Source organism: Salmo salar, chromosome ssa26, assembly GCF_905237065.1.
Source record: "Salmo salar chromosome ssa26, Ssal_v3.1, whole genome shotgun sequence".
In the NCBI taxonomy this organism is placed as follows: Eukaryota; Metazoa; Chordata; class Actinopteri; order Salmoniformes; family Salmonidae; genus Salmo; species Salmo salar.
The window spans coordinates 50,809,113-50,836,179 of record NC_059467.1 but is presented as its reverse complement, the minus strand read 5'-3'; the positions used below and the strand labels follow the sequence as shown (position 1 = coordinate 50,836,179).

At 42.9% G+C, this 27,067-nt stretch overlaps 1 protein-coding gene across 6 annotated transcripts in view; it reads left to right on the top strand.

The window, feature by feature from the left end:
• The window catches only part of vps13c (vacuolar protein sorting 13 homolog C), a 225,915-nt gene extending 199,373 nt beyond the window's left edge, over nt 1–26,542 (top strand). For 4 of the 6 annotated variants that reach the window (XM_045709067.1, XM_045709065.1, XM_045709066.1 and 1 more), the window contains 8 exons: nt 138–301; nt 2,544–2,589; nt 5,815–5,938; nt 18,045–18,159; nt 22,037–22,128; nt 24,707–24,830; nt 25,267–25,350; nt 25,455–26,542. In XM_045709067.1, the coding sequence (XP_045565023.1) occupies nt 138–301; nt 2,544–2,589; nt 5,815–5,938; nt 18,045–18,159; nt 22,037–22,128; nt 24,707–24,830; nt 25,267–25,350; nt 25,455–25,556 (851 nt within the window). In that variant the 3' untranslated portion in view covers nt 25,557–26,542. The other 2 variants (XM_045709064.1, XM_045709068.1) reach the window with 2 other exon arrangements.
• Nucleotides 26,543–27,067: the final 525 nt, after the last annotated feature.

The window sequence follows — 27,067 nt, the reverse complement described above, 5'->3', positions numbered from 1 at the left end:
AATGGCGTCAGATACATCTAACACGCGGTAACCGCGGTAACCAGGTGTTTGATGCCGGTCCGTCCGCTCCGTTCCAGCCTTTTATCATGAGCCGTTCTCCCCTTATATCTGAATGTCTTCTCTCTCCTCCCCACTAGGTGGCGCTGCAGGCATGGTGTCCCGTATTACAGGGTCAGTGGGGAAAGGACTGGCTGCCATCACCATGGATAAAGAGTACCAGCAAAAAAGACGAGAGGAGATGAACAGACCACCCAAAGACTTTGGAGAGAGTCTGGCCAAGGGAGGCATGGGATTCTTTAAGGTAGTACTGTAGTACTCTGATCATTTAATAACAGACCGTCTTTAAGGTAGTACTGTAGTACTCTGATCATTTAATAACAGACCGTCTTTAAGGTAGTACTGTAGTACTCTGATCATTTAATAACAGACCGTCTTTAAGGTAGTACTGTAGTACTCTGATCATTTAATAACAGACCGTCTTTAAGGTAGTACTGTAGTACTCTGATCATTTAACAACAGACAGTCTTTAAGGTAGTACTGTAGTACTCTGATCATTTAATAACAGACCGTCTTTAAGGTAGTACTGTAGTACTCTGATCATTTAACAACAGACAGTCTTTAAGGTAGTACTGTAGTACTCTGATCATTTAATAACAGACAGTCTTTAAGGTAGTACTGTAGTACTCTGATCATTTAATAACAGACAGTCTTTAAGGTAGTACTGTAGTACTCTGATCATTTAACAACAGACACTTTATCCGGAGACCCTTTAGTGAACCACTCAATTCCGATTTAAAAGTAATTCATATAGAAAATATTCGAGGGGGAATTGGGATTTCAGCGTACTTTCTAAACTGACTGCATTAAGTTGGACTTGACCACAACCCAGCAGGGAACACATGTTCATTTGTATGTAGCCCATGTGGGAAAACACTTCCTCAACTGTGGGGTTGAAAGCACATGTTCCGATATTGTCCTTGGTGATGAGTCAGGGGAGTTTAAGCCCTGTGTTGAATATTAAACGGATGATTCAACAACACATTACACATGAGCAGCATCCCAAATGGCCCCCTATTCCCTATGTAGTGCACTACTTTTGACCGGGGCCTATGGGGCTATATAGGAACTAGGGTGCCGTTTTGGGAAGCATCCGTGTGGTTGCCTACAGCACGACCTTGACATTATAGTACAAAAGGTAATTATACTGCATGATGTGCATTTTAATGTGTAATCATTTTTTGCAGGAGTGGGCTTTAAATCAATAGATTTAACATTACAGACTGAACATGGGGGAACTGCTCATGTAATTCTACCTATTGATTCAGGACCTAAAGTAGAATAATCTACCTCTATTGATTCAGGACCTAAAGTAGCATCATCTACCTCTATTGATTCAGGACCTAAAGTAGTATCATCTACCTCTATTGATTCAGGACCTAAAGTAGCATCATCTACCTCTATTGATTCAGGACCTAAAGTAGCATCATCTACCTCTATTGATTCAGGACCTAAAGTAGCATCATCTACCTCTATTGATTCAGGACCTAAAGTAGCATCATCTACCTCTATTGATTCAGGACCTAAAGTAGCATCATCTACCTCTATTGATTCAGGACCTAAAGTAGCATCATCTACCTCTATTGATTCAGGACCTAAAGTAGCATCATCTACCTCTATTGATTCAGGACCTAAAGTAGCATCATCTACCTCTATTGATTCAGGACCTAAAGTAGCATCATCTATCTCTATTGATTCAGGACCTAAAGTAGTATCATCTACCTCTATTGATTCAGGACCTAAAGTAGCATCATCTACCTCTATTGATTCAGGACCTAAAGTAGTATCATCTACCTCTATTGATTCAGGACCTAAAGTAGCATCATCTACCTCTATTGATTCAGGACCTAAAGTAGCATCATCTACCTCTATTGATTCAGGACCTAAAGTAGGGTCATCTTCACTTGTCTTCTGTCCTGGGTCCTCCTTTAGCAGTCAAGTCATGATAAGGCCAAGTCATGATAAGGCCAAGTCATGATAAGGCCAAGTCATGATAAGGCCAAGTCATGATAAGGCCAAGTCATGATAAGGCCAAGTCATGATAAGGTCAAGTCATGATAAGGCCAAGTCATGATAAGGCCAAGTCATGATAAGGCCAAGTGATGATAAGGCCAAGTCATGATAAGGCCAAGTCATGATAAGGCCAAGTGATGATAAGGCCAAGTGATGATAAGGCCAAGTCATGATAAGGCCAAGTCATGATAAGGTCAAGCTTTTCAAAACACAACAACAAATGAACCCTCTTCATTCAGGACAATACTGTTAAATGTAATTACCTCCTGAAACAGAGTGGTTTTCAAGAGGTTGTTCTTTCCTGTTATTCTTGAATAGACCTTTTTTTTATGTTGGATACAATGGAACCCTGACGGTCCTCTCTCTCTGTCTCTGTATCTCTCTCTCTTCTCTCTCTCTCTCTCTCTCTCTCTCTCTCTCTCTCTCTCTCTCTCTCTCTCTCTCTCTCTCTCTCTCTCTCTGTGTGTGTGTAGGGGGTCGTTGGTGGGGTAACGGGCATCGTCACCAAACCTGTAGAAGGTTTGTTTATTCACAACGCTCTGACCTGTTGCTGATCTCTTCTTCCGTTCACTGGGGGAAAAAAACAAAACATCTCTCATCGTCACTCATAAATGTTCAATAAATATTTCCTTTCCAATTTTGTGGGAAACTGAAGTTTATCTCAACCCTTCAAAAGATTTGGAGAATATATTGAATGTACAAAACATTATGAACACCTGCTCTTTCCATGACATAGACTGACCAGGTGAATCCAGGTGAAAGCTTTGATCCCTTATTGATGTCACTTGTTAAATCCACTTCAAATCAGTGTAGGTGAAGGGGAGGAGACAGGTTGAATAAATATTTTCAAGCCTTGAAACAATTGAGACATGAATTGTGTATGTGTGTCATTCAGAGGGTGAATGGGCAAGAACGGGGTATGGTAGTAGGTGCCAAGCACACCGGTTTGTGTCAAGAACTGCAACGCTGGTGGGTTTTTGACGCTCAACAGTTTCCTGTGTGTATCAAGAACGGTCCACCACCCAAAGGACATCCAGCCAACTTGACACAACTGTGGGAAGCATCTGAGTCAACATGGACCAGCATCCCTGTGGAACGCTGTTCGACACCTTGTAGATCTGATTTGAGTTATTAAGACCTCATATAGCCAACGGCGACAGCTGGTCTTACTGGGGTCTGACACATAATCTAAAAATACATTACAGACAAGAGACTACAATTTACATACAGTGCATACATACAGTGCAATTTAACCCATTTACTTTTTTCCACATTTTGTTACGTTACAGACTTGTTCTTAAATGGATTAAATTGTTTGTTTTTTTCGCCCTCATCAATCAACACACAATACCACATGATGACATCACAATACCACATGATGACATCACAATACCACATAATGACATCACAATACCACATGATGACATCACAATACCACATGATGACATCACAATACCACATAATGACATCACAATACCACATAATGACATCACAATACCACATAAAGACAAAGCAAAAACAGGTTGTTAGACATTTTTGCAGCTGTATGCTCCTCAGACCAACAAATATTTTAATATCATCCACATGAGAGTCACAGCAAAATATTTTGTATGATCTCTTATACACTATTTTAGGGACAGCTTTTGGATCTTTGGCTTTCCTGGATATAGCCAATATGTTGTGATCGCTGCATCCAATGGGTGTGGATACAGCTTTAGAACAAAGTTCTACAGTATTAGTAAAAATGTGATCAATACATGTGGATGATCTTGTTCCTGTAGTGTTTGTAAACACCCTGGTAGGTTGATTAATAACCTGAACCAGATTCCAGGCACTGGTTACAGTGAGAAGCTTCCTCTTGAGCGGACAGCTTGATGAAAACCAGTCAATATTCAGGTCCTCAAGAAAGTAGACCTCTCTGTTTACATCACATACAGTCGTGGCCAAACGTTTTGAGAATGACACAAATATTAATTTCCACAAAGTTTGCTGCTTCAGTGTCTTTAGATATTTTTGTCAGATGTTACTATGGAATACTGAAGTATAATTACAAGCATTTCATAAGTGTCAAAGGCTTTTATTGAGGTATTTTTCAAGACCTCTGCAATCCGCCCTGGCATGCTGTCAGTTAACTTCTGGGCCACATCCTGACTGATGGCAGCCCATTCTTGCATAATCAATGCTTGGAGTTTGTCAGAATTTGTGGGTTTTTGTTTGTCCACCCGCCTCTTGAGGATTGGTCACAAGTTCTCAATGGGATTAAGATCTGGGGAGTTTCCTGGCCATGGACCCAAAATATCGATGTTTTGTTCCCCGAGCCACTTAGTTATCACTTTTGCCTTATGGGAAGGTGCTCCATCATGCTGGAAAAGGCATTGTTCATCACCAAACTGTTCCTGGATGGTTGGGAGAAGTTGCTCTTGGAGGATGTGTTGGTACCATTCTTTATTCATGGCTGTGTTCTTAGGCAAAATTGTGAGTGAACCCACTCCAATGGCTGAGAAGCAATCCCACACATGAATGGTCTCAGGATGCTTTACTGTTGGCATGACACAGGACTGATGGTAGCGCTCACCTTGTCTTCTCCGGACAAGCTTTTTTCCGGATGCCCCAAACAATCGGAAAGGGGATTCATCAGAGAAAATGACTTTATCCCAGTCCTCAGCAGTCCAATCCCTGTACCTTTTGTAGAATATCAGTCTGTCCCTGAGGTTTTTCCTGGAGAGAAGTGGCTTCTTTGCTGCCCTTCTTGACACCAGGCCATCCTCCAAAAGTTTTCGCCTCACTGTGCGTGCAGATGCACTCACACCTGCCTGCTGCCATTCCTGAGCAAGCTCTGTACTGGTGGTGCCCCGATCCCGCAGCTGAATCAACTTTAGGAGACGGTCCTGGTGCTTGCTGGACTTTCTTTGGTGCCCTGAAGCCTTCTTCACAACAATTGAACCGCTCTCCTTGAAGTTCTTGATGATGTGATAAATGGTTGATTTAGGTGCAATCTTACTGGCAGCAATGTCCTTGCCTGTGAAGCCCTTTTTGTGCAAAGCAATGATGACGGCACATGTTTCCTTGCAGGTAACCATGGTTGACAGAGGAAGAACAATGATTCCAAGCACCACCCTCCTTTTGAAGCTTCCAGTCTGTTATTCGAACACAATCAGCATGACAGAGTGATCTCCAGCCTTGTCCTCGTCAACACTCACACCTGTGTTAACGAGAGAATCTCTGACATGATGTCAGCTGGTCCTTTTGTGGCAGGGCTGAAATGCAGTGGAAATGTTTTTTGGGGGGATTCAGTTCATTTGCATGGCAAATTGGGACTTTGCAATTAATTGCAATTCATCTGATCACTCTTCATAACATTCTGGAGTATATGCAAATTGCCATCATACAAACTGAGGCAGCAGACTGTGAAAATTAATATTTCTGTCATTCTCAAAACCTTTGGCCACGACTGTACACTATCAAGCATTTCACACATTATATTTAGATACTGACTATTAGCACTTGGTGGCCTATAGCAACCACAACACTTCAATAACACTTGACATAAGATCTTCTCTAAGCGTTACAGGGGGGGTGTAACTCAATATTAGGAAGGTGTTCTTAATGTTTTGTACACTCAGTGTATGTTGAACATGTCATTACTGCATTTCCAGTGTAGTTTGCTTTGTGTGTTAACCTTTTCTAAACCAGAGGTCTAACTCTTGTTTTATTCTCTCTCTCTATCACCCCCCCCCCCCTCAGGGGCCAAGAAGGAGGGAGCGGCAGGGTTCTTCAAGGGCATAGGGAAGGGTCTGGTTGGGGTGGTGGCCAGGCCGACAGGGGGCATCGTAGACATGGCCTCCAGCACCTTCCACGGCATACAGAGGTTAGTAGAGACAAATACAGGACACTACAGAGGTAGTAGAGAGACACTGGACACTACAGAGGTAGTAGAGGGACACTGGACACTGCAGAGGTTAGTAGAGAGACACAGGACACTACAGAGGTTAGTAGAGACGAATACAGGACACTACAGAGGTTAGTAGAGAGACACAGGACACTACAGAGGTTAGTAGAAACAAATACAGGACACTACAGAGGTTAGTAGAGAGACACAGGACACTACAGAGGTTAGTACAGAGACACAGGACACTACAGAGGTTAGTAGAGAGACACAGGACACTACAGAGGTAGTAGAGAGACACAGGACACTACAGAGGTTAGTAGAGATGAATACAGGACACTACAGAGGTAGTAGATGGACACAGGACACTACAGAGGTTAGTAGAGAGACACAGGACACTACAGAGGTAGTAGAGAGACACAGGACACTACAGAGGTTAGTAGAGACGAATACAGGACACTACAGAGGTTAGTAGAGAGACACAGGACACTACAGAGGTTAGTAGAAACAAATACAGGACACTACAGAGGTTAGTAGAGAGACACAGGACACTACAGAGGTTAGTAGAGAGACACAGGACACTACAGAGGTTAGTAGAGAGACACAGGACACTACAGAGGTAGTAGAGAGACACAGGACACTACAGCGGTTAGTAGAGATGAATACAGGACACTACAGAGGTAGTAGATGGACACAGGACACTACAGAGGTTAGTAGAGAGACACAGGACACTACAGAGGTAGTAGAGAGACACAGGACACTACAGAGGTTAGTAGAGACGAATACAGGACACTACAGAGGTTAGTAGAGAGACACAGGACACTACAGAGGTTAGTAGAGACGAATACAGGACACTACAGAGGTTAGTAGAGAGACACAGGACACTACAGAGGGTAGTAGAGAGACACAGGACACTACAGAGGTTAGTAGAGACGAATACAGGACACTACAGAGGTTAGTAGAGACGAATACAGGACACTACAGAGGTTAGTAGAGAGACACGGGACACTACAGAGGTTAGTAGAGGGACACAGGACACTACAGAGGTTAGTAGAGACGAATACAGGACACTACAGAGGTTAGTAGAGAAACACAGGACACTACAGAGGTTAGTAGAGACGAATACAGGACACTACAGAGGTTAGTAGAGACAAATACAGGACACTACAGAGGTTAGTAGAGAGACACAGGACACTACAGAGGTTAGTAGAGAGACACAGGACACTACAGAGGTAGTAGAGAGACACAGGACACTACAGAGGTTAGTAGAGACGAATACAGGACACTACAGAGGTTAGTAGAGACGAATACAGGACACTACAGAGGTTAGTAGAGACACACGGGACACTACAGAGGTTAGTAGAGACGAATACAGGACACTACAGAGGTTAGTAGAGAGACACAGGACACTACAGAGGTTAGTAGAGGGACACAGGACACTATAGAGGTTAGTAGAGACGAATACAGGACACTGCAGAGGTTAGTAGAGAGACACAGGACACTACAGAGGTTAGTAGAGACGAATACAGGACACTACAGAGGTTAGTAGAGAGACACAGGACACTACAGAGGTTAGTAGAGAGACACAGGACACTACAGAGGTTAGTAGAGAGACACAGGACACTACAGAGGTTAGTAGAGACAAATACAGGACACTACAGAGGTTAGTAGAGAGACACAGGACACTACAGAGGTTTGTAGAGACAAATACAGGACACTACAGAGGTTAGTAGAGGGACACAGGACACTACAGAGGTTAGTAGAGACGAATACAGGACACTACAGAGGTTAGTAGAGACAAATACAGGACACTACAGAGGTTAGTAGAGAGACACGGGACACTACAGAGGTTAGTAGAGGGACACAGGACACTACAGAGGTTAGTAGAGACGAATACAGGACACTACAGAGGTTAGTAGAGAGACACGGGACACTACAGAGGTTAGTAGAGAGACACAGGACACTACAGAGGTTAGTAGAGACGAATACAGGACACTACAGAGGTTAGTAGAGACGAATACAGGACACTACAGAGGTTATTAGAGAGACACTGGACACTACAGAGGTTAGTAGAGGGACACAGTACACTACAGAGGTTAGTAGAGACGAATACAGGACACTACAGAGGTTAGTAGAGAAACACAGGACACTACAGAGGTTAGTAGAGACGAATACAGGACACTACAGAGGTTAGTAGAGACAAATACAGGACACTACAGAGGTCAGTAGAGAGACACAGGACACTACAGAGGTAGTAGAGAGACACAGGACACTACAGAGGTTAGTAGAGACGAATACAGGACACTACAGAGGTTAGTAGAGAGACACAGGACACTACAGAGGTTAGTATAGAGACACAGGACACTACAGAGGTAGTAGAGAGACACAGGACACTACAGAGGTAGTAGAGACGAATACAGGACACTACAGAGGTTAGTAGAGACGAATACAGGACACTACAGAGGTTAGTAGAGACACGGGACACTACAGAGGTTAGTGGCGGGACACAGGACACTACTGAGGTTAGTAGAGACGAATACAGGACACTACAGAGGTTAGTAGAGAGACACAGGACACTACAGCGGTTAGTAGAGACGAATACAGGACACTACAGAGGTTAGTAGAGACGAATACAGGACACTACAGAGGTTAGTAGAGGGACACAGGACACTACAGAGGTTAGTAGAGGGACACAGGACACTACAGAGGTTAGTAGAGAGACACAGGACACTACAGAGGTAGTAGAGAGACACAGGACACTACAGAGGTTAGTAGAGACGAATACAGGACACTACAGAGGTTAGTAGAGAGACACAGGACACTACAGAGGTTAGTAGCAACGAATACAGGACACTACAGAGGTTAGTAGAGAGACACAGGACACTAAAGAGGTTAGTAGAGGGACACAGGACACTACAGAGGTTAGTAGAGAGACACAGGACACTACAGAGGTTAGTAGAGAGACACAGGACACTACAGAGGTTAGTAGAGACAAATACAGGACACTACAGAGGTTAGTAGAGAGACACAGGACACTACAGAGGTTAGTAGAGAGACACAGGACACTACAGAGGTTAATAGAGACGAATACAGGACACTACAGAGGTTAGTAGAGACGAATACAGGACACTACAGAGGTTAGTAGAGAGACACGGGACACTACAGAGGTTAGTAGAGAGACACAGGACACTACAGAGGTTAGTAGAGACGAATACAGGACACTACAGAGGTTAGTAGAGACGAATACAGGACACTACAGAGGTTAGTAGAGAGACACAGGACACTACAGAGGTTAGTATAGAGACACAGGACACTACAGAGGTTAGTAGAGAGACACAGGACACTACAGAGGTTAGTAGAGAGACACAGGAAACTACAGAGGTTAATAGAGACAAATACAGGACACTACAGAGGTTAGTAGAGAGACACAGGACACTACAGAGGTTAGTAGAGACAAATACAGGACACTACAGAGGTAGTAGAGGGACACAGGACACTACAGAGGTTAGTGGCGGTACACAGGACACTACTGAGGTTAGTAGAGACGAATACAGGACACTACAGAGGTTAGTAGAGAGACACAGGACACTACAGAGGTTAGTAGAGAGACACAGGACACTACAGAGGTAGTAGAGAGACACAGGACACTACAGAGGTTAGTAGAGACGAATGCAGGACACTACAGAGGTTAGTAGAGAGACACAGGACACTACAGAGGTTAGTAGAGAGACACAGGACAATACAGAGGTTAGTAGAGAGACACAGGACACTACAGAGGTTAGTAGAGACACAGGACACTACAGAGGTTAGTAGAGACGAATACAGGACACTACAGAGGTTAGTAGAGAGACACAGGACACTACAGAGGTTTGTAGAGACGAATACAGGACACTACAGAGGTTAGTAGAGAGACACAGGACACTACAGAGGTTTGTAGAGACGAATACAGGACACTACAGAGGTTAGTAGAGACAAATACAGGACACTACAGAGGTTAGTAGAGAGACACGGGACACTACAGAGGTTAGTAGAGGGACACAGGACACTACAGAGGTTAGTAGAGAGACACGGGACACTACAGAGGTTAGTAGAGACGAATACAGGACACTACAGAGGTTAGTAGAGAGACACAGGACACTACAGAGGTTAGTAGAGAGACACAGGAAACTACAGAGGTTAATAGAGACAAATACAGGACACTACAGAGGTTAGTAGAGAGACACAGGACACTACAGAGGTTAGTAGAGACAAATACAGGACACTACAGAGGTAGTAGAGGGACACAGGACACTACAGAGGTTAGTGGCGGGACACAGGACACTACTGAGGTTAGTAGAGACGAATACAGGACACTACAGAGGTTAGTAGAGAGACACAGGACACTACAGAGGTTAGTAGAGACACAGGACACTACAGAGGTTAGTAGAGACGAATACAGGACACTACAGAGGTTAATAGAGAGACACAGGACACTACAGAGGTTTGTAGAGACGAATACAGGACACTACAGAGGTTAGTAGAGAGACACAGGACACTACAGAGGTTTGTAGAGACGAATACAGGACACTACAGAGGTTAGTAGAGACAAATACAGGACACTACAGAGGTTAGTAGAGAGACAAATACAGGACACTACAGAGGTTAGTAGAGGGACACAGGACACTACAGAGGTTAGTAGAGACGAATACAGGACACTACAGAGGTTAGTAGAGAGACACAGGACACTACAGAGGTTAGTCGAGAGACACAGGACACTACAGAGGTTAGTAGAGACGAATACATGACACTACAGAGGTTAGTAGAGACGAATACAGGACACTACAGAGGTTAGTAGAGAGACACGGGACACTACAGAGGTTAGTAGAGGGACACAGGACACTACAGAGGTTAGTAGAGACGAATACAGGACACTACAGAGGTTAGTAGAGACAAATACAGGACACTACAGAGGTTAGTAGAGAGACACAGGACACTACAGAGGTTAGTAGAGAGACACAGGACACTACAGAGGTAGTAGAGAGACACAGGACACTACAGAGGTTAGTAGAGACGAATACAGGACACTACAGAGGTTAGTAGAGAGACACAGGACACTACAGAGGTTAGTATAGAGACACAGGACACTACAGAGGTAGTAGAGAGACACAGGACACTACAGAGGTAGTAGAGATGAATACAGGACACTACAGAGGTTAGTAGAGACGAATACAGGACACTACAGAGGATAGTAGAGACACGGGACACTACAGAGGTTAGTAGAGGGACACAGGACACTACAGAGGTTAGTAGAGACGAATACAGGACACTACAGAGGTTAGTAGAGAGACACGGGACACTACAGAGGTTAGTAGAGGGACACAGGACACTACAGAGGTTAGTAGAGACGAATACAGGACACTACAGAGGTTAGTAGAGAGACACAGGACACTACAGAGGTTAGTAGAGAGACACAGGACACTACAGAGGTTAGTAGAGAGACACAGGACACTACAGAGATTAGTAGAGAGACACAGGACACTACAGAGGTTAGTAGAGACAAATACAGGACACTACAGAGGTTAGTAGAGACGAATACAGGACACTACAGAGGTTAGTAGAGAGACACAGGACACTACAGAGGTTAATAGAGACAAATACAGTACACTACAGAGGTTAGTAGAGAGACACAGGACACTACAGAGGTTAGTAGAGGGACACAGGACACTACAGAGGTTAGTAGAGACAAATACAGGACACTACAGAGGTAGTAGAGGGACACAGGACACTACAGAGGTTAGTAGAGGGACACAGGACACTACTGAGGTTAGTAGAGACGAATACAGGACACTACAGAGGTTAGTAGAGAGACACAGGACACTACAGAGGTTAGTAGAGACAAATACAGGACACTACAGAGGTTAGTAGAGAGACACGGGACACTACAGAGGTTTGTAGAGACACAGGACACTACAGAGGTAGTAGAGGGACACAGGACACTACAGAGGTTAGTAGAGGGACACAGGACACTACAGAGGTTAGTAGAGGGACACAGGACACTACAGAGGTTAGTAGAGGGACACAGGACACTACAGAGGTTAGTAGAGGGACACAGGACACTACAGAGGTTAGTAGAGACAAATACAGGACACTACAGAGGTTAGTAGAGGGACACAGGACACTACAGAGGTTAGTAGAGGGACACAGGACACTACAGAGGTTAGTAGAGGGACACAGGACACTACAGAGGTTAGTAGAGACAAATACAGGACACTACAGAGGTAGTAGGGACACAGGACACTACAGAGGTTAGTAGAGAGACACAGGACACTACAGAGGTTAGTAGAGACACAGGACACTACAGAGGTTAGTAGAGGGACACAGGACACTACAGAGGTAGTAGAGAGACACAGGACACTACAGAGGTTAGTAGAGGGACACAGGACACTACAGAGGTTAGTAGAGACACAGGACACTACAGAGGTTATTGTGATTTTTGTGATTTTATTTGGAATGCTTTGTTTAATGTGGTATTGTGTCACATTATTTAACCATGTTTGTCTATGTCTGCCTGTCATAACCATGTCTGTCTATGTCTGCCAGTCATAACCATGTTTGTCTATGTCTGCCAGTCATAACCGTGTTTGTCTATGTCTGCCAGTCATAACCATGTCTGCCAGTCATAACCGTGTTTGTCTATGTCTGCCAGTCATAACCATGTTTGTCTATGTCTGCCAGTCATAACCATGTTTGTCTATGTCTGCCTGTCATAACCATGTTTGTCTATGTCTGCCTGTCATAACCATGTCTGTCTATGTCTGCCAGTCATAACCATGTATGTCTATGTCTGCCTGTCATAACCATGTCTGTCTATGTCTGCCAGTCATAACCATGTTTGTCTCTGTCTGCCAGTCATAACCATGTCTGTCTATGTCTGCCAGTCATAACCATGTTTGTCTCTGTCTGCCAGTCATAACCATGTCTGTCTATGTCTGCCTGTCATAACCATGTTTGTCTATGTCTGCCAGTCATAACCATGTTTGTCTCTGTCTGCCTGTCATAACCATGTCTGTCTATGTCTGCCAGTCATAACCATGTTTGTCTATGTCTGCCAGTCATAACCATGTTTGTCTATGTCTGCCAGTCATAACCATGTCTGTCTATGTCTGCCAGTCATAACCATGTTTGTCTATGTCTGCCAGTCATAACCATGTTTGTCTATGTCTGCCAGTCATAACCATGTTTGTCTATGTCTGCCTGTCATAACCATGTTTGTGTATGTCTGCCAGTCATAACCATGTTTGTCTCTGTCTGCCAGTCATAACCATGTTTGTCTCTGTCTGCCAGTCATAACCATGTTTGTCTCTGTCTGCCAGTCATAACCATGTTTGTCTATGTCTGCCAGTCATAACCATGTTTGTCTATGTCTGCCTGTCATAACCATGTTTGTCTATGTCTGCCTGTCATAACCATGTCTGCCTGTCATAACCATGTCTGTCTATGTCTGCCTGTCATAACCATGTCTGCCTGTCATAACCATGTCTGTCTATGTCTGCCTGTCATAACCATGTCTGCCTGTCATAACCATGTCTGTCTATGTCTGCCTGTCATAACCATGTCTGCCAGTCATAACCGTGTTTGTCTATGTCTGCCTGTCATAAACATGTTTGTCTCTGTCTGCCAGTCATAACCATGTTTGTGTATGTCTGCCAGTCATAACCATGTTTGTCTCTGTCTGCCAGTCATAACTAGGTTTGTCTATGTCTGCCTGTCATAACCATGTCTGCCAGTCATAACCATGTTTCTCTATGTCTGCCTGTCATAACCATGTTTGTCTATGTCTGCCTGTCATAACCATGTTTGTCTATGTCTGCCAGTCATAACCATGTTTGTCTATGTCTGCCTGTCATAACCATGTCTGCCTGTCATAACCATGTTTGTCTATGTCTGCCTGTCATAACCATGTCTGCCTGTCATAACCATGTTTGTCTATGTCTGCCTGTCATAACCATGTCTGCCTGTCATAACCATGTCTGCCTGTCATAACCATGTCTGCCTGTCATAACCATGTCTGCCTGTCATAACCATGTTTGTCTATGTCTGCCAGTCATAACCATGTCTGCCTGTCATAACCATGTCTGCCAGTCATAACCATGTTTGTCTCTGTCTGCCAGTCATAACCATGTTTGTCTATGTCTGCCAGTCATAACTATGTTTGTCTATGTCTGCCAGTCATAACCGTGTCTGTTTGTCTGCCAGTCATAACCGTGTTTGTCTATGTCTGCCAGTCATAACCGTGTTTGACTATGTCTGCCTGTCATAACCATGTTTGTCTATGTCTGCCAGTCATAACCATGTTTGTCTATGTCTGCCAGTCATAACCGTGTTTGACTATGTCTGCCTGTCATAACCGTGTTTGTCTATGTCTGCCAGTCATAACCATGTTTGTCTATGTCTGCCAGTCATAACTATGTTTGTCTATGTCTGCCTGTCATAACCATGTCTGCCAGTCATAACCATGTTTGTCTGTCTGCCTGTCATAACCATGTCTGTCTATGTCTGCCAGTCATAACCATGTTTGTCTATGTCTGCCTGTCATAACCATGTTTGTCTGTCTGCCTGTCATAACCGTGTTTGACTATGTCTGCCAGTCATAACCATGTCTGCCTGTCATAACCATGTTTGTCTATGTCTGCCAGTCATAACCATGTGTGTCTGTCTGCCAGTCATAACCATGTCTGTCTATGTCTGCCAGTCATACCCATGTTTGTCTATGTCTGCCAGTCATAACCATGTTTGTCTATGTCTGCCAGTCATAACCATGTGTGTCTGTCTGCCTGTCATAACCATGTTTGTCTATGTCTGCCAGTCATAACCATGTCTGTCTATGTCTGCCTGTCATAACCATGTGTGTCTGTCTGCCAGTCATAACCATGTCTGTCTATGTCTGCCAGTCATAACCATGTTTGTCTATGTCTGCCAGTCATAACCATGTCTGCCAGTCATAACCATGTCTGTCTATGTCTGCCAGTCATAACCATGTCTTCCAGTCATAACCATGTTTGTCTATGTCTGCCTGTCATAACCATGTCTGTCTATGTCTGCCAGTCATAACCATGTCTGTCTATGTCTGCCAGTCATAACCATGTCTTCCAGTCATAACCATGTTTGTCTATGTCTGCCTGTCATAACCATGTCTGTCTATGTCTGCCTGTCATAACCATGTCTGCCTGTCATAACCATGTCTGTCTATGTCTGCCAGTCATAACCATGTCTGTCTATGTCTGCCAGTCATAACCATGTCTTCCAGTCATAACCATGTTTGTCTATGTCTGCCAGTCATAACCGTGTTTGTCTATGTCTGCCTGTCATAACCATGTCTGTCTGTCTGCCAGTCATAACCATGTCTGTCTATGTCTGCCTGTCATAACCATGTTGGGTGCTTTATGTTCTGTTCATTATAATTCTGTGAGCTGACTAATTTTGTTAACTGTTCTGTTTTCATGTTGTTTTCTCATAAAGTCAATGCCTTGGAGATGTTGTTTTTGTCTTTCTGTTGAGTGAGTATTTGGTGAGATGTGGGAAAGCTTTGGTAATGACTGGGACTGTAGGGGAGGGGTTTGGGACTATAGGGGAGGGGTTTGGGACTGTAGGGGAGGGGTTTGGGACTGTAGGGGAGGGGTTCGGGACTGTAGGGGAGGGGTTTGGGACTATAGGGGAGGGGTTTGGGACTATAGGGGAGGGGTTTGGGACTATAGGGGAGGGGTTTGGGACTGTAGGGGAGGGGTTTTGGGACTGTAGGGGAGGGGTTTTGGGACTGTATGGGAGGGGTTTGGGACTGTATGGGAGGGGTTTGGGACTGTATAGGAGGGGTTTGGGACTGTAGGGGAGGGGTTTGGGACTATAGGGGAGGGGTTTGGGACTGTAGGGGAGGGGTTTGGGACTGTAGGGGAGGGGTTTGGGACTGTAGGGGAGGGGTTTGGGACTGTAGGGGAGGGGTTTTGGGACTGTAGGGGAGGGGTTTGGGACTATAGGGGAGGGGTTTGGGACTATAGGGGAGGGGTTTGGGACTGTAGAGGAGGGGTTTGGGACTATAGAGGAGGGGTTTGGGACTATAGAGGAGGGGTTTGGGACTATAGGGGAGGGGTTTGGACTATAGGGGAGGGGTTTGGACTATAGGGGAGGGGTTTTGGACTGTAGGGGAGGGGTTTTGGGACTGTAGAGGAGGGGTTTGGGACTATAGGGGAGGGGTTTGGGACTATAGGGGAGGGGTTTGGGACTATAGGGGAGGGGTTTGGGGCTAGAGGAGGGGTTTGGGACTAGAGGGGAGGGGTTTGGGACTATAGAGGAGGGGTTTGGGACTATAGAGGAGGGGTTTGGCACTATAGAGGAGGGGTTTGGCACTATAGAGGAGGGGTTTGGGACCATAGGGGAGGGGTTTGGGACCATAGGGGAGGGGTTTGGGACTATAGGGGAGGGGTTTGGGACTATAGGGGAGGGGTTTGGCTGGCATGGAGGGGTAGTTGTCTTTCCCATAGATCAGATTGTCTGTCAGAGAGGTAAGTGACTGCATGGTGTTGAAGTAGTTATTATGCTGTTATAACATGCTGTTCCAGATCAAACCAAAGGAAATGATTGGTTAACGCTGAACATTTAACCCCTCCCCCCTCCATCATTGTTAACGCTGCTTCTGACCTGACTCCTGTCCCTGCTCCATACTGCAGCATCGTGAGGTCCAACAGACTAAACCCCATGAGGACTGAACAGACTGGGAGAGAAGCAAGACTTATAATGTTACTGTGAAGCTCTTTAAAGATTAGAGCTGCTGTTCTCAGCAGGTCGTTCTGTATCTCAGTAACTTAACATCACGTTGGATTCCAACTGCGGTCAGACCAGCAGACACATAGACTCTTCCTCTGTCACGTCGCTGATACAAGTCACACTCTCCTCCACCTGTTCTCTCCTCTGGGATTGGCCCGACTGCACGAGCGCACGACCACTGCCATGCAGAGATTGGCAGTTTGGCAACGTTTTTTTTGTTGCAAAAATAAAAAATAAACAAACATATAGACAATATAATATCTACACAATGTGTCAGGAACACAAGCTGTATTGACCCCGGGGGGCTCCAGGTCTGTGATAGGCTGATGTAATGCATTGTAGAGTGGAATGGCATCATGGGGGAATGTGCTGGCATGTAGCTGGTTAGTTTACATTGTTGATTATGGGGCTGAAATGGCTGGTTAGTTTACATTGTTGATTATGGGGCTGAAATGGCTGGTTAGTTTACATTGTTGATTATGGGGCTGAAATGGCTGGTTAGTTTACATTGTTGATTATGGGGCTGAAATGGCTGGTTAGTTTACATTGTTGATTATGGGGCTGAAATGGCTGGTTAGTTTACATTGTTGATTATGGGGCTGAAATGGCTCTACCAACAGCACTCTGACTGGAGAACACAGCCAAGTAGACCATTCAGTCTCTACTGTCACTTTAAACCCCCCCCCCCTAGCTTTCTCATAACCTCCCTTCCTCCCTTCCTCTCACCTCTCAGGTATCTAATGTTGAGCCAAAACATTCCTAAATCCCCAGTGGTTCTGAGATGCCAAAACACAGGCCCCCCACCCCCCCATCACATAGTATTTCTGTTCATTCACCACATCATCATTCATTATCCTTCACAAAGCATATTAATCACTTATCAATTCCTGATAACCTGATGCAATTATTGTTCCATGCTTTCACACTAGAGGTAACGAAAGGTGAGATACTGGAACACACACACACACACACACACACACGTGCACGCACACATACTCATGCACCGTTTGCCTCCCTCTTTGGGCTGAACGGTTTTTAAGTTAGTGATTTCTTTCAGAAGCAGGATTCAGCTAGTGCTGATGGTTTTGCTGTAATGTTATCCTACTGCTACTGTTTCATTGGGAGGACATTGCATAGCAGTTTTGTTATGAGTTTTGGTCCGAAAGCAAACTAGTTCTTGTTTGATTCATGAAAACCCAATTTTTGGATGTTGGGGTTGTGATTGGCTCTGTGAGATATGACGGTGAATTTTGATCGGCTGTGAGATCTGACGGTGCATTGTGATTGGCAGGGTGGCAGAGTCGACAGAGGAAGTGACCAAGCTGAGGCCGGTCAGACTGATCCGAGAGGACGGAATCATCAGACCTTACGACCAGGAAGACGCCAAGGGTTACGACCTATTCCAGGTTAGCAACCCACCTTAGGACAACACTAAAACACCCATGGCTGGACGTAGAATTATCCAGGTTGGAGAAAAAGGGAACCATATAACAACTATTGCTTTTTATTATTTCAATTTCTGCACTTTTCTATTCTAAATTATATATTTTTAAAATGTTTCCTTATACACTCTTAAATGACATGTCCGTAACGACGACGGAGTCAATCTGAAAGTGTAATCTTGAAACCAATGAGTTCAATCTTTTGTCTTTACAGAAATGAAATGTTAATGTCTTTCTCTTTGACACCGCTGGCCTTGAAGTGTCAGTCTTTAATTATTATTTTCACTTCTAATTTCCTCTCTGTCCTTTTGTGTGTTTTTCTCGCTCTCTCTCTCTTTCTTTCTCCTTCATGCAGCATGATGAGGAATAGAAGGGGGGTTTGAGGTTGATTATGGGCTTGTGTTCTTCTCTACATGATGTAATTCAATTGCTAGTAATCAATGGACACTTATCTTAGTTCTATCAACGTTGATGTTAAGTTAAAATGTCTGATCGTTGATTTGTTAACACACACATAGGTGAAGCTCTGTATCTATGTCAAGGTTGAATCTCCTTCCTATATCTGGTTTGTAAATGTGTATACTATGCTGATTTCATGACTCTTAATTATTTCAGTTTTCTTTGCTGAAAACTGAATTGTTTTGCATGCCAAAGGGAAAAGAAATCTCTGTCCGTACAATACCTCAGTCTTGTTTTTAAGTCAGGTTTTTATATTACTTTTGCCAAATGAAATCTTTTTCAATTTTTTCTTCATATTTACAGAATTAGGAAATTAAACGATTTAGCCTGCTATAAAATATGCAGATGATTAGTCCAGCCCTTATAAAGTACCCTATAAAAAAAAAATACAAAAATGATTGAAAATAATATTTTACTAAAGAAATGTAGTTGTTTGTTTTTTGACTAGTAACGATACTCCTGCAGAAGTTAGCAATATTTTTATAAAAGGTTCATAGCATCACCTTGGAAATCACTGCTTTCGTATCTGTATATACAGTATGCACTCATAATGCTATATTGATGCTATACTCTTAAATGACTTTGTGTAAGAGTTACTATAACCGTATGCTAAATGATTTAGAAACTGTGTTATTGTTCAAAGAAGCATGACCAAATTAATGTTATATTTGATAGATACTTTGTAATTATTTTCCAACATATATAAACCACACAGCCACAATCCATATCTCTCTAGTTAGTCTGACTGCCTTAAACTATATGAATGTATGTTAATGTGACGGGTAATGGTTTATTTCTATTGGTCAATACATTCACTATGTTCTATTCCGTGTGTTGTCACTTTCAACCTGAAATCTAATAAACCTGTATACACTCAACTTAATTACATGTGGAAAATCCATTGCAGTGATTTGCTCGTTTACGGTAAAGTTAGAAATTAGAAAGAGAAGTTTAGCTACAACATAATCGTGTTATTATTAGATTACAAATGAAGACGTGAGCTGTGTTCGAAAAGTCATAATCACCCCACTAACTGTATTATTTGTGAGCTGAAGTGAATATAGAGTATGCTCATTGGTCGTAGTATGGATATAGTTAGTATGCCAAAATATAACGGATGTCGTACTAAATTCGCCAAAATACGAGGTATACATGCAGTGGACACACTTTTCGTGCTTTTAGGACTCATAATGCAATTCTTCAGAAAATGGGCGTGGCTTCACAACGTTTTCAGATTTGAAGAAAATGGCAGAAAATATACGCCCGAAGAGAGCTGCTTTAACTAATTATGACAAATGTTAAGAAAATGTTGAGCAATTTAATAAAGTAATGACTTTTCAAATAAGTTACGTTACATGTTGGCTGACAATTTGTTAGCTACGCTATCCTTACGAACCGCATAGCATTACAGCAGTATGTACCGGTATGTTAGCTACGCTATCCTTACGAACCGCATAGCATTACTGCAGTATGTACCGGTATGTTAGCTACGCTATCCTTACGAACCGCATAGCATTACTGCAGTATGTACCGGTATGTTAGCTACGCTATCCTTACGAACCGCATAGCATTACTGCAGTATGTACCGGTATGTTAGCTACGCTATCCTTATGAACCGCATAGCATTACTGCAGTATGTACCGGTATGTTAGCTACGCTATCCTTACGAACCGCATAGCATTACAGCAGTATGTCGGTATGTTAGCTACGCTATCACGAACCGCATAGCATTACAGCAGTATGTACCGGTATGTTAGCTACGCTATCCTTACGAACCGCATAGCATTACTGCAGTATGTACCGGTATGTTAGCTACGCTATCCTTATGAACCGCATAGCATTACAGCAGTATGTACCGGTATGTTAGCTACGCTATCCTTACGAACCGCATAGCATTACTGCAGTATGTACCGGTATGTTAGCTACGCTATCCTTACGAACCGCATTAGCATTACAGCAGTATGTACCGGTATGTTAGCTACGCTATCCTTATGAACCGCATTAGCATTACTGCAGTATGTACCGGTATGTTAGCTACGCTATCCTTATGAACCGCATAGCATTACTGCAGTATGTACCGGTATGTTAGCTACGCTATCCTTACGAACCGCATAGCATTACTGCAGTATGTACCGGTATGTTAGCTACGCTATCCTTACGAACCGCATAGCATTACTGCAGTATGTACCGGTATGTTAGCTACGCTATCCTTACGAACCGCATAGCATTACTGCAGTATGTACCGGTATGTTAGCTACGCTATCGCCTTACGAACCGCATAGCATTACTGCAGTATGTACCGGTATGTTAGCTACGCTATCCTTACGAACCGCATAGCATTACTGCAGTATGTACCGGTATGTTAGCTACGCTATCCTTACGAACCGCATAGCATTACAGCAGTATGTACCGGTATGTTAGCTACGCTATCCTTACGAACCGCATAGCATTACAACAGTATGTACCGGTATGTTAGCTACGCTATCCTTACGAGCGGCATAGCATTACTGCAGTATGTACCGGTATGTTAGCTACGCTATCCTTACGAACGGCATAGCATTACAGCAGTATGTACTGGTATGTTAGCTACGCTATCCTTACGAACGGCATTACATTATTGGCTACTAATACATCTGCTAACTACCCAACGTTTATTGACTTGATTATTCACATCATTCTTAGCTAAGTGGTGTAGTCGTTGTGCGTTTCAATCGACATTGTTAACTCTGGCTATCTACTCTGATTTCAGAACACTCTCGCGCAGAATAACTGATGAATTTACAAAACGCTCAACACTCGTAGAATATGGCCGGTGTCAATAAACGTCAGCAAAAAAAAAAGATACATTAAATTCTTGCCAGGAACACAGTTAGTCACCAAGGCTCTGGGTAATATGAAAACAGCCTAACCAGCTCTGCTAGGGAGAGTATAATGGTCAGAGTGAGCTGTTTGGAAGTATCTAGCCAACGTTAGCCAGTTAGCTTGGGTGCTGTTGAACGCTCGGATCAACCCTACTCCTCATGTGCGCTCTGAACGCTCCGAGAGCGAAACGCTCTCAATTTTACAAACGGACAATCTGTCAACGCTCTGGATTTGGCGAAAGCCTAGAGTGCACTACGGCACCCCAGATTTTTACGAACACACCCGAAATCGTTAAATGTTTAGCTAGTCATTTGTTATGCTAACAAGCTAGCAAGAGGTTGCATAGCAACAGCATCAACTTCCGGTAGACAGGCGACGCTCTAGTATGCTCAACTGAAACGATAGCGTTCAGTTTAATACTAAAGTGAACTAATAGTATGTAGTATACAGGAAGTTAGTATGTGTATTCGAACACAGCTAATGTATTGTATGTTTCCACACATGGACACTGCTCCTTCAGAGGTCAGAGATCAAGCAGCTGGAAGGAGAGATCTTCAGAGAACACTGTTTATACCCTGGACACAGGAAGACCAACATTATAGTGACCAACAGGTACATTATGGAAGACTTCAGTTCAACGTGACTGGTGCCTCAGGGTAGACATTTTGTGTTGTATATTGGGGATACTGGTTTGAGAAGACACTTTAACTGAAAAGGTCTTTAACAAATTGTGCTTCAAGGAAAGTATTCAGACCCCTTGACTTTTTCCACATTTTTGTTACTTTACAGCCTTATTCTAAAATGGATTAAATAAATACAAATTCTCATCAATCTAAACACAATACCCCATAATGACAAATTGCAAACAAGTTTTTAGACATTTTTGCAAATTTATTACAAATAAAAACCATAAATACCTTATTTACATAAGTATTCAGACCCTTTGCTATGAGATCTGATATTGAGCTCAGGTGCATCCTGTTTCCATTGATCAGCCTTGAGATGTTTCTACAACTTGATTGGACTCCACCTGTGGTAAATTCAATTGATTGGACATGATTTGGAAAGGCACACACCTCAAATCGTGTCCAATCAATTTAATTTACCACAGGTGGCCTCCAATGAAGTTGTAGAAACATCTTAAGGATGATCAATGGAAACAGGATGCACCTGAGCTCAATTTCAAGTCTCATAGCAAAGGGTCTAAATGGTTATGTAAATAAGGTATTTCAGTTTTTAATTTGTAATAAATTAGCAACATTTTGTAAAAACCTGTTTTAACTTTGTCATTGGGTATATGTTGGGTATATGTTTAGATTGATTGGGAAAAAAATGCATTTAATACATTTTAGAATAAGGCTGTAACGTAACAAATTGTGGCAAAAGGGAAAGGGTTTGAATACTTTCCGAATGCACTGTGTGTATACCTACAGTACCAGTCAAAAGTTTGGACACACCTACTCATTCCAGGGTTTTTCTTTATTTTTACTATTTTCTACATTGTAGAATAATAGTGAAGACATCAAAACTGTGAAATAACACATATGGAGTCATGTAGTAATCAAAAAAGTGTTAAACAAATCCAAATATATTTGAGATTATTCAAAATAGCCACCCTTTGCCTTGATGACAGCTTTGCACACTCTTGGCATTCTCTCAACCAGCTTCACCTGGAATTCTTTTCCAACAGTCTTGCAGGAGTTCCCACATATGCTGAGCACTTGTTGGCTGCTTTTCCTTCACTCTGGGGTCCAACTCATCCCAAACCATCTCAATTGGGTTGAGGTCGGGTGATTGTGGAGGCCAGGTCATCTGATGCAGCACTCCATCACTCTCCTTCTTGGTCAAATAGCCCTTACACAGCCTGGAGGTGTGTTGGGTCATTGTCCTGTTGAAAAACAAATGATAGTTCCACTAAGCGCAAACCAGATGGGAAGGTGTGTTTCTGCAGAATGCTGTGGTAGCCATGCTGATTAAGTGTGCCTTGAATTCTAAATAAATCACTGACAGTGTCACCAGCAAAGCACCCTCACACCTCCTCCTCCATGCTTCACGGTGGGAACCATACATGCGGAAGTCATCCGTTCACCTACTCTGCGTCTCACGAAGACATGGCGGTTGGAACCAAAAATCTCTAATTTGGACTCATCAGATCAAAGGACAGATTTCCACCAGTCTAATGTTCATTGCTTGTTTCTTGGACCAAGCAAGTCTCTTCTTCTTATTGGTGTCCTTTAGTACTGGTTTCTTTGCAGCAAATCGACCACGAAGGCCTGATTCACGCAGTGTCCTCTGAACAGTTGATGTTGAGATGTGTCTTTTACTTGAAATCTGTGAAGCATTTATTTGGGCTGCAATTTCTGAGGCTGGTAACTTTAATGAACTTATCCTCTGCAGCAGAGGTAACTCTGGCTCTTCCTTTCCTGTGGCGGTCCTCATGAGAGCCAGTTTCATCCATAGCGCTTGATGGTTTTTGCGACTGTACTTGAAGAAACTTTCATAGTTCTTGAAATTTTCTGGATTGACTGACAATGTCTTAAAGTAATGATGGACTGTCGTTTCTCTTTGCTTATTTGAGCTGTTCTTGCCATAATATGGACTTGGTCTTTTACCAAATATGGCTATGTTCTGTATACCACCCCTACCTTGTCACAACACAACTGATTGGCTCAAACACATTAAGAAGGAAAGAAATTCCATAAATTAACTTTTAACAAGGCACACCTGTTAATTGAAACGCATTCCAGGTGACTACCTCATGAAGCTGGTTGAGAGAATGCCAAGAGTGTGCAAAGCTGTCATCAAGGAAAAGGGTGGCTCTTTTGAAGAATCTCAAATCTAAAATATATTTTGATTTAACACTTTTTTTGGTTACTACATGATTCCGTATGTGTTATTTCATAGTTTTGATGTCTTCACAAAAATTCTACAATGCTGAAAATAGTAAAAAATTAACTAGAACGAGTAGTTGTCTCCAAACTTTTGACAGGTACTGTATATAGATAGATACTACTATATACAGTAGATCTACAGTATCTATATATTCATTAAACACTCCTGCATTCATTGTGTATGAATTAACGTTACTGTCGACGAAGTACAATTATTCCAATATTGAGGTTGTCATGTATTTTGCCCTTTTGTCACGTTGTAACTCGTAGACCCCGTGACATCTCTTGTTTTCCTACAGGAGAGTGATGTGTGTGAAGGAGGTGGAGTTTGTGGGACACTTCAGCAAAGAGTGGGAGTGTCTGTTTGAGTATTTCTCAAGGCCTCCATACGTGGAAGGAGGGGACCTGGTGATCTACTGCAAGGTCTGGCTGAGACATCTTTACCTGACACATTAAATAGCATCTTTAGGTCCAGTCAGAACTATTTAAAATTCACTCACTTACTTAATTACTTGCATCCTTATCTCCTTAAGGATTGTATTGGACTGAATCTCTTTATCTGACGACAGGAACACAACAAGTATTGTATTGGACTGAATCTCTTTGTCTGACGACAGGAACAGAACAAGTATTGTAATGGGACTGAATCTCTTTATCTGACGACAGGAACAGAACAAGTATTGTATTGGACTGAATCTCTTTGTCTGACGACAGGAACAGAACAAGTATTGTATTGGACTGAATCTCTTTGTCTGACGACAGGAACAGAACAAGTATTGTAATGGGACTGAATCTCTTTATCTGACGGCAGGAACAGAACAAGTATTGTATTGGACTGAATCTCTTTATCTGACGGCAGGAACAGAACAAGCTGAAGTTCCAAAAGAGAGATGGACTGGAACCCATGAGAGTGCTGCACCTCAAGTACCCTGCCACTGCCCAGGTCCCAATAATACACCTTTTTGTGTGTGTGTGTGTGTGTGTGTGTGTGTGTGCTTGTGTTCGACCCACACTACCTAACGGCCTCTCCTCCTCCTCCTCCTGTAGAAACTGTGTGAGGCCATAGAGCAGGCGCAGTCGGCCCAGAGGCAGCATCGGATGGTGAAGCAAAAATCACAGCGCTTTCTCAAACTGGGAGACAAGTGTTGATGTCATCACCGACCAGAACGATGTCACCGCTGCCCAGCATGAAGTCCTGATTACCCAGAATGATGTCACCGCTGCCCAGAATGATGTCATGATTACCCAGAATGATGTCACCGCTGCCCAGAATGATGTCACCACTGCCCAGCATGAAGTCCTGATTACCCAGCCTGATGTAATCGCTACATCAGGCTGGGTAATCACCACTGATCCTGCTACTGTACTGCCCAGCCCAACGCACTGCTGCTGTCCAGCCCAACATACATTTGCACTAAAGAAAAGCCATGCATTAGTGTTTACAGTCCTGTTTACTAATGAGTCACTGCTGTCTTATGGAGAAGAAAAAGTATGTGATAATTTGACTGTTATGAAATCATTTTGATAATATCTGCATCAATGATAGGAATGTTGTTGGTTTACACAATTCCCTCCAGAATCAATGATTGTAATTGGACAAAGGTGCAATAAAAATAAAAAATAAATATATAAATTTGATGAAGGATCTATAAAACGTGTTTTTGGTTTTGTCTTTGCTTTTCTTTAATGTTTTTCAGATGTCTGATTTAAGGGGTCAATGATAGTTGATCTAACTGCTGTACTAACAGAGGTGATTTATATGGACAACGGTATTGAAAAGTCCAGTGTTCATTGTTTCTATAGGTTTATCTTGTTTTGGAGGAAATATCCACTTAAACTCTTTGAGTTTTCCCTTTGATTAACAATCATTTTACTGACATAGATTGATATTATCTTGAAAGCGGGTTCATTTTGTAAACTGTTTATGTAAAGTGATGTACTGTCCGCATCTACAGTATAGGCTACGTTGGCCAGTGAAGGCTCTAATGACCAGTGTACTGAAAACTATGTAATGTTACTTTTCATATATGTTGCTGTCATCTATACAAATAACAATGTACGAGCATATTCTGCCCTAATCTATCCTGCTAACCTTGGTGGACCAAATAAATAATCGAATACAAACATTAAATAAACATCGTCTCTGTTCATATTTAGCTAATCTATAATAACAAGGAGGAAAGCCAACGACCTAGCTAACTGAGGTAGGTTATATCATATGATACAAGGAGGAAAGTCAACGACCTAGCTTATATGATACAAGGAGGAAAGTCAACGACCTAGCTAACTGAGTTAGCTTATATGATACAAGGAGGAAAGCCAACGACCTAGCTAACTGAGTTAGGTTATATCATACAAGGAGGAAAGTCAACGACCTAGCTAACTGAGGTAGGTTATATCATATGATACAAGGAGGAAAGCCAACGACCTAGCTAATCGAGTTAGCTTATATGATACAAGGAGGAAAGTCAACGACCTAGCTAACTGAGGTAGGTTATATCATATGATACAAGGAGGAAAGTCAACGACCTAGCTAATCAAGTTAGCTTATATCATATGATACAAGGAGGAAAGTCAACGACCTAGCTAACTGAGGTAGGTTATATCATATGATACAAGGAGGAAAGTCAACGACCTAGCTAACTGAGGTAGGTTATATG